Source organism: Neomonachus schauinslandi, unplaced genomic scaffold (genome assembly GCF_002201575.2).
Source record: "Neomonachus schauinslandi unplaced genomic scaffold, ASM220157v2 HiC_scaffold_860, whole genome shotgun sequence".
Lineage (NCBI taxonomy): Eukaryota > Metazoa > Chordata > Mammalia > Carnivora > Phocidae > Neomonachus > Neomonachus schauinslandi.
This window is the reverse complement of record NW_025409550.1, coordinates 4382-13511: the sequence shown is the minus strand read 5'-3', so window position 1 is coordinate 13511 and position 9130 is coordinate 4382. Positions and strand designations below refer to the sequence as shown.

At 58.0% G+C, this 9130-nt stretch overlaps 1 protein-coding gene across 1 annotated transcript; it reads right to left on the bottom strand.

Moving 5' to 3' along the window:
* Positions 1-539: 539 nt before the first annotated feature.
* On the bottom strand, positions 540-5127 carry LOC110571370 (protein stum homolog; the record flags this gene model as incomplete). Its single annotated transcript, XM_044912270.1, has 3 exons — positions 540-574; positions 1573-1581; positions 4948-5127. Coding segments are annotated over 3 exons (224 nt in total), but the record flags the coding sequence as incomplete, so codon positions are not given.
* Positions 5128-9130: the final 4003 nt, after the last annotated feature.

Sequence of the window (9130 nt, the reverse complement as noted above, 5' to 3'; positions counted from 1 at the left end):
GGGCCAGGAGAGACTTTCAGGGGTCCATCCCCAGGAAGGCACAGCAGACCTTTCCACACCGGGCTGGGGACATGTGCATCCTCATTCCTGTCCTGGCGCGGCCCCCAGGAGACAGCAGCGCAAACAGACAGGGGCTGGGGACCCAGAGGAAGGGTCCACCGCACCCTGCCCCTCGGTGAGCCCCTGCTGCCTGACTCGGCAGCTCCAGGGTGCCCTCACAGTGGGCAGGGAGACGTGCAGGGCAGGGGAGAGCCGAGCATCCCAGTCTCGCTGTCCACAACCCTGCCCCCACGCCCCCCCAGAGGCTCTGGGGGCCTGTGTCTTTCTGGAGCGTGGGGGTGGGGATGGGGGGCTGGCAGCCTGGCAGCCTGCCAAGAAAAGCATATGCGTTTTCAAAATAAATACTGTTTTTTAAATACCCCTCTTCCACTCCGACCCCAGGAGATGGCAGAAAAGCGTGCGTAAAGGTCCCGGTGCCGCCTGCGGCCTGGTACGGCCCCCATGGGACCGCCCTGGAATTCTCAGCGGCTCCTTCGGGCTCACAGCTGCTGTGGGATGCCCTGCTCCTTGTAGCCTGTGGGGAAGAAGCAAAGGAGAGAGGGTTAGATGCCCGCTTCCTTCAGGATTTCTCTAGGAGGTGCCTGCGAACCGTGACATGGTCATGAGATCTTATTCACACTAAGGTGTGAATGACAGCTATACTCAAGGTCCACCTTTCCCCGAGGGCATGGACTTTTTCACCAGGAACGGAAAGATGCAGGAAGAACTGTGGAACTTTGGGTTTAGTGCGGTTACAGGACAGGAGGGCATCCGGGGAGGGGGGGTGGTGGCACCGTGATCGACATGCCCCTGGCTCAGAAGACTAGGGCGGGCCTCCATCCCCGAGCGCCAGGTACCTGGGATGTGTGGACGGAGAGGAAGACGGAAAGGAAAACAGCAAGACAGCACACAAAAGACTGTCACCATGTGTGTGTTCAATCAGCCGGACGTCTGGGACACAGACAAACATGACCGACGACTCCGAGCCTTTAAGACACAACAGTGTCACAAGATCCCTGGGGAAATTGAGCCACTGAAATATTTAGGCATGAAGTTACGAGTTTGAATTTGCGAAATGCCCCCCACCTCACCATTAGCTGGCAACTTAGCCCCAGAGGAGTTTCTGAGGACCTAACGGTTGTTTTCTTTCATTATTTACCAAATTATTCACCAATTTTAAGTCTGAATAATGTGCAGAAATGCAGGAAATAGATAAGACGTCACAGATGACACAGGAGTGACTATGTGTTGTTGCAGCCTGTGGGCCCTTAGGGGCTCAGTGCACTAGGCCCTCGACTTTTGTCTACGCTTCTACGTTTTCCAAACTAAAAAGCTGGAAATCCAAACAAACAAAAAGAAAATACAAACAGAAGAAACAGAAGCACAACAATAAATGAAAATAGATAAAAACCAAAAACAAGATGAAAGCCCAGTGGCCAGCTCGGTGAGTGTGTGTGCGGAGGGTGCAGGGGGGCGGTGGGGGTGTGGGGGAAGCAGCCCAGGCAGGGGCCCCACACCCAGCAGCAGACTCACCTTGGGAAACTTGGGGGCAACACAGGGTTGTGAGGCCACAGGAGGGACAGGAGGAAAAGAGAAAGAGAAAACAGGGTGAAAACAGAGGTCGGAGGGACTGGCTGAAGTCTAAAAGGTGTCAGGACGCGTGAGCGCTGTGCCCGGGGTCCAGCGACCGGGAACCACAGGTGGGTGCTGGGCTGCAGGGGCGCATGGCCGGGGCTCCCCCCTCCCCAGGCTCACAGCCTGTAGCCCCGCCAAGAAGCTCCCTCGGGGGCCACCCCTGCTCTGGGCTCACCCCCACCCGGCCTGGAGACACCAGCTGGGTGCACCTGTGGAGGGATGGCTGTGGGACACTCTCAGGATTTTGAGGTGCCCCCTCCTGGCCCCAGTCAGGCTCCGCCTGAGCTGTCTGGTCACCCCGTATAGGGACAGGAACCACATACATAGACTCTAATGCCTCGGGACAGACTGAGGCCGGGACATGGCAAACAGATTTCGTCCTGCAGACATCTCGGATGGAGATGCTGGAAGCCCTGTGTGGGGAACACGTGGATGGAGGAGCAGATGGTGTCGTGATGAGGGGGGCAATGCCTGCCGTGGGCATGGGGCAGAGAGAGCGCGGAGAACTACGGCGTATTTCTCCATCCTTGACCAGGACAGTCTGTGGTTGGCTTGTGATTATTATCAACAGAGCCGCTTGCTTGTGTCTCTGGTTTTAACGTCTACTTAGATCTGGAATTCCCTGCTTGTCCTCTTAGCGGTTTTTCCGGACAGTGTATGTGCTGATGACACCTTGGCCAGTGCTGTGTGGAAGGTCATCCTTGGGACGCCTGGGTGGCTTCAGTCCATCAAGCATCTGCCTTCTGCTCAGGTCATGATCCCAGGGTCCTGGGATTGAGCCCCGCATTGGGCTCCCTGCTCAGCTGGGAATCTGCTTCTCCCTCTGTCCCCCTCCCTGTTCCTTCTCTCTCTCTCCCTCTCAAATAAATAAAAATAAAATCTAAAACAAAACAAAAAACTCACCCTGTATTGTTCCAGCTGAGAAATTTCCTTCATTTTTGCGGGAAGGGGCTGGAGTGAACCCAGAAAGAACGGCCCCCACCCAACTATCAATTAGGACAGATGAGTCACTCGTGGGACCTCCCCGCAAAGTCACCATCCCGGGACATGCATGCTTTGCTGTTGCTCAGAGTCACCCTGGCCTGCAGCCGCATCTCAAGAGTGGCAATTACGCATCCTTCCAGGGTGGGTTTAATTTCTGGAACAAGGCACCCCTGCAGAGATGGGTGGCTGAGTCCGGAGGGCAGGCCGCGGCGAGGTGTGGCGGGTTTTCTCGTGCAGCTGTCTGAAAAGTCTGACGCAAAAAAACCAGCATCCCCGGGGCCAGCGTGCAGACACCCAAGAAGCTGACTGGCCACAGCGAGAGCCCGGGGCCCTGGGGTGGGATGGGAACGGGACTCCTCGTACCGGGTATCCCGCCGCCCGACCACACCCGCCGCACCAGCCATAGGGCCGGGGTTTCTGGTTAGGCCCACGGTCTGGGGTGGTGCAAAGAGAGGAAGTAACCAGGTCCCCATCTTACTTCTCGGGGTCCACGCTTCCTTGTCTAGGACCTGATCAGGGGGCCCTTTCAGTTATCTCTAAGATACAGACCCCGTGGCTTTTAAAACCCTTGGGTTTTAAGGGTGACCAAGATAAAAATAACCAGAAAGCTCTAGGGACTAGGCACTAATTCACTTTTATTGAGACGGGGCCCAGTGACGTAGGCGCGTTCCACTTTGGTGGAAAGTTTCCGTCCTCAAGTGCCCAAGTGCCTGGCGAGACACTGGGGTGACGCGGGAAGAAGCAGTCAAAGGGGTCAGGCTTTCTGACAGTGGCTGAGGACGTGTCCCAGAGCAGGCCTCCCAGGTTCCAACTGGGAAAGGGATCAGGAGGCTGTGGGCCATCCCACAGGCCCCTGGGGAAGCCTCGGGCTCTGCAGCGCTCCCCGCCTGCCGGCAAGTCTCAGCAATCCCTGGTCAAGGGCGCAGGGCGAGGCGCCCAAGATGGGCCTGCCTCAGTCTCTGACTCCTCTGCCTGCTCCCCTCCCAGGGTCCCCGACCTCCCTGACGTCCTGACGGGCTGCGCCTGCCCTGAGAGCAGCCCTCCCCAGCCTGCTGACCCTCCCCAGCCTAGTCCTCCCCGGGGCCAGCCCATCCCCCAGCCGCCAGCCAGGCCTGCTCTCCCCCTCCCATTTCTCTGGCTGCCCCCGCCTCCCAGGGTCTGCCTGGGATGTCCTGGCAACAGGCTCCCCACTTCCTTCCTGACCTCTGCTGCTGGATGACCTGCTCCCAGGCAGCCAGTCTGTCCAATCCACTGGCTCCGCTGGATCTCTCCGGCTCTGGGGCCTGCACTTTCTCTGGCCGGCGGCTTGACTGGTCACTGACCGGAGGCCTCGCCTGGCCCTGGCATCTGTGTGTGCCCTGCATCCTCCGAGGATCCTGAGCTCAGATAGAGTCAGCTACAGGTCATTCTAGATCATTCTAGGGCCCCCAAACCCTGTCCGGCCTCGGCTGTCCCTCCCTCTGACACTGAGAGTCCCGCCTAAGAGTGGCTTTGTTGTGTCAGACACCACGAGGCGCCTGGTGCCTGAGGGAGGCGGCCCATCGGCGGCAATTCGTGGCGGCGTGGACAGAACGTGGGAAAACGCAGGCCACGCGCGGGGCTGCTCCAAGGCACGTGCGGTATCTGTTCTAAGAGCTTGCTAGGTTATTTCATAGATGTTAAGTCATCTCGGTGACCTTTGTAACATTAGGCACTTTCACAAAACAGTTTTGTGTCTGAATCAAGTTCGTGCTAGCTGAGTGGCGAAGGTCCCCTCAACAGGGAACAAAGCTTAGGTCAAAGGAAAACCACGCTGTCCTGGCTATAAAAACAAAACAGAACAAAACAACCCACAGTTACAGGGCTTCCTGTGGGCACAGATGCCACATGGGTTTCCCTTCTTTCTGGAAACTGGGGCCGCCAGGCCCAGGGGACATCACCTCACATAGGCCCCACCCCGGCTACCCAGGGTGGTCCGGGACAGTTCCCTCGACAAAGAGGATGCCCGATGCGTCTGAGCTGAAGAGAAGCTCGGCCCGGTCTTGTTCACACCCTCAGGCTCAGGTCTCTGCCTGTCTGTGCTCAGGACTCCCTGCAGGCATTGGGCTGGGCGTGCGGTGGGGCAGGGGTGGGGGCGGCGGGGAGGGTCCCCTCTGCCAGGCGGCCGCGGACTCTAGTGACTGGCAAGGCGCCAACACCCTGCAGGACCACAACCACCCAGACTATCTGGCGCCTGACCCTCCTCCAGCCCTGCCCCCGCATCCCGGCCCAGCCCCCGACCCAGAAGGCGTGGCATGGGCGGCTACTCACTGGCCAGGATGACCATGTCCATGCCCCAGAAGATGCTCATGATCCAGCCCACCATGACGATGGCCGTGAGGGTCTGGATGAAGGCTGCTGCGATGTTGAGCCAGAAGACACAGCATACGTGCCTGTCCGGGAGGTCGGTGCGGGCTCCACACAGCACGGCGAAGGCCGAGACAAACGTCCCTGTGAGAGGGGACAGGCTTCTGAGCGCACTGGGGGGGCATAGCCACACGCGTGCTTCCGGACGGCCTGGGGCCCCGCTGCCCGCCCCCCCAGGGAAATAGGAGAGGGGCGGCCAGAGTCCAGCACCTTCCCACTCAGACCTGGCCCGCCTCTGATCCCCGTGCTGGGGGGCCGAGGCATCAGCCTGAGGACATGTGGATGGTTGGCCCCAGGCCCAGCACAGTCTTGGGGCCATGACAAAACGTCCCTGCCACAAGGGAGGCACCGTGCAACCCCCTGCAAGGACAGTGAACAGCCCGGGGGAACGACATCAACCTCTCGTGGCAAAGGCTGTAAAGGCCTAGCAGTTCGGAAGTAGGAACCAGCATCCCTGGGGTGACACGGAAGTCGCCAGGAAGTGACCCCCAGCACACATGCTAATTGCGAAGGGACAGGCGCGGAGGCCCCAAGTGCCTGCAGAGAGAGCGCAGGCCAGTGCCGATGTTTCAGAGACCCTTCTCTGACAGGGTTCCCCCAGACACCCCAGACCTGCTGAGGGAGGGACAGGGTGCCCAAGATTTATTGAACACTCATGACGCACAAAGCGACGTAATGTGTGTGACCAGGTCCCTTAGCTGGTAGGACTTCCCAGATCCCCACAGGTACCAGCACTATACTTACTGGCATTTTCCTGGAGCCAGGCTCTTTTCCTCCGTGGGCTCTGAGCCTCAAGGCCACCCTGCAGGGCAGCTGGCCTGCTCCCCATCCGTGTCAGTCACCCCATCGCCACTGGCCCGCTCCCCGTCCGTGTCAGTCACCCCGTGGCCGCCGGCCCGCTCCCCGTCCGTGTCACCCCGTGGCCGCCGGCCCGCTCCCCGTCCATGTCGGTCACCCCGTGGCCGCTGTAACAAGTCACCACAACCTCAGTGGCTGAAAGCAACATAAATATACACCCTCTTACAATTTGGGAGATGGAAAGTCGGAAATGTCCTCGGGGTCCTCCTGGAGGCTCTTTTCCTGCTTCCCGGGGCTGCCGCATGTATTGGCTCCCGCCCCTCCTCCACCACCCCTTCATCTTCTCTCCCTGACTCTGACCACCAGCCCCCCCGGGGAAGGACCATTTGAGCACATGGGCCCTCCAGATATTCCAGGTAAATCCCCCCATCTCAAGTCACGTGTGCAGAGCCCCCTCTACTGTGTAAGGGAATACTTGCACAGCCTCTGGGGTCAGGGTGTGGACACCTTTGGGGGCAAGCATTATTCTGCCCACCACACTAACATCCCATATTACCCAGCTGTTCCCCGTGCTTCCACACCTGGGGTCTTGCTGCCCCAGAGAGACTGTCCCTAGAGCTAGTACGTGACCCCCCAGTCCAGAGCCCACCCCCCAACCACCTCCTTTATGGGCTCTCACCCTCTGGGCCCTTAGCCCCCCACCCTAATCGTTCAGGTCCAGATACTAGACAACCAGGGACAGCCCACTGAAATTATTCAAACGAGCTAGCCGTTAGCCGGCTTACCCTGCCTAGAGTGTTCCTTCCCTGGAAACCGCTATAAAGGCCCGCATTGCCCCCCGTGGCCTGCCCCCTGACCATCTCTGGCACCTCCTCATGTGGGGTCCTGCAGCGTGGGGCACCCCTCCTCTGAGGAACTGTAACCAACTGTCCTTTCAGTGGCTGCCATTTCTGATCTGCTGGCCCCTCCATACCTAAACAGTAATAAAACCTACATTCTAAAGGACGCACACACTCGAGAATCGAGTATCCTGTCCAAGGTCACAATCACAGGCAGGCACGGACCCCATGGCCATGTGATGCCAGTGTTCTGTTCCTGCTGGTTCCCACTGCCTCCCAGGTGGGGACGAGCTGTGACAGCAGGTCCAGACGAGGGAGGAGTCCATTTGGGAAACCAGCCCGCAGACCAGTGACCATCCTCACGCTCCTCTTCCTGGGTAAGCTCCTCCCTGTCTGCACTCTGGCTTCTGGCCCTTCCCTGCTCAACCCTGGTGGCTCCCGCGGTCTCCCCAGGTGGCCGAGGCACCCATAAGCCTCAGATCCAAGGCTGACGCCGGGGTGCATGTGCTGATTCCCGATCCCAACCCTGCCCATCCTCGTCCTCTTAACAACTGCCTCCAACTGTGTGTGTTTCTGCCTCCCTAGGGGCTGACAGTCCCCCTGAGACCCCAGGTGGCATCCCGACCACCCTCTGCCCGGGCCCCAGCACAGTGCGGTATACAGTAGGCAGAGGGGCCCCCGGCACGGTGCCGTATACAGTAGGTAGAATGTGGGGGTCCAAAGAAACGCAACCAGTGTGAGGTGCCTCCTCAGACCACCTGCTGTCACCTGTGGTATTTGCTAAAACCACAGATGACTGGAGGGAGTGACGTCACCACGATGGCGACACAGGTCTTTGCTGACACCCCTCCCCTTCACAACAAGAACAGCTAACAACTGTTCATGAGCAAAACACCACTGAGAGGATCCCAGAAGCACCCCCTGCCCCACAGAGACCAAGACAGGCTGCACTGGGAGGGCCAGAGCCACGGCTCCCTGCTGACCACCCTGCCCCTCCCCTACCCGCCCACCACCACCCAGAGGCCTCCCCTGAGCCTCTGGGGAAAGGGGAGGGGACAACCAGCCCCACCCCCCGGCATCGTGGGTCACTTCTAGGGAGCCCTACTCTGATCTGGCTGCACAGGGAGATCAGCGGGGCCCGAGCACCAGAATCGGCTTGTGATGGGGGTGGGGCAATCCTCAACAATGGGCACAGATCTTGGGCACGGAGTTCACAGTGGCAAGACCCAAGTCGTCATCCCAACAGTGGCCTCGTTCACCTGCGGAAGCACGTCAGTGACGCACTCTGACCAGGGGCCTAGGTGGGCCTTAGAGCCCGGCTTGCCCCCACACAGGCAGGGAGCTGTCACCTGTGTGGGGAGGGTCTCCCAGCCACATGCGACCAGAGGGCGGGAAGGAACATGTGCAAGGAACATGTGCCGAGAGGCAGGCAGGCAAGCTAACCACCCCCAGGGCAAAGCCAGTGCCCACTGTGGAGGGTGTCCCTGCTCTGCAGAGGCTGAACTCATGGCCGAGGCTGAGGGTAGCTCCCAGCCCCTCCCAAATGGAGAGTCTGGGAAAATGAAAGTTGCCCAGAGCAGCCCCCCTACCCCCACCCAGACAAGGTATGAGACACAACCCTATCTGCCCAGAAGAGCTCCTGTGCCCTCTCTCTCTTTCCCTCTCCAATAAATAAATAATTAAATATATATATATATATACATAGAGCTACAATAAGCAAACCAATATGGTACTGGCAAAAAAACAAACAAACCAATGGAACAGAACTGAGAGCCCGGAAATAAACCCAGGCATACACAGTCAACTAATCTTTGACAAGGACACTGAACGTGAGAGAAGACAGTCTCTTCAATCAGTGGCGCCGGGATAACTGGATATTCACATGGAAAACAATGGAGCTGGACCCCTACCTCACACCACTCACAAAAATTAACTCGAAATGGACCAAAGACTTAAATATAAGACCTGAAACCACAAAACTCCTGGAAGGAAACAGACACAAAGCTCTCCCGATGTGGGTCCTGGTGATGGTTTCTTGCATGTGACACCTAAAGCTCAAGCAACTGAAGCAAAAATAAACAAGTGGACAACATCAAACTAAAAAGCTTCTGCACAGCAAAAACAACCTGTGGAACGGGAGAAAATATCTGCAAACCATACATCTGATAAGAGGTTAATCTCCAAAAAACAGAAAGAACTCATTGACTCAGTAGCAGAAAAACCACCCAATTAAAACATTGGCGGGCGCCTGGGTGGCTCAGTTGGTTAAGCGACTGCCTTCAGCTCAGGTCGTGATCCTGGAGTCCCGGGATCGAGTCCCGCATCGGGCTCCCTGCTCGGCGGGGAGTCTGCTTCTCCCTCTCCCACTCCCCGTTTGTGTTCCCTCTCTCGTTGTGTCTTTCTCTGTCAAATAAATAAATAAAATCTTTAAAAAAAAAAAAAAAAAAACA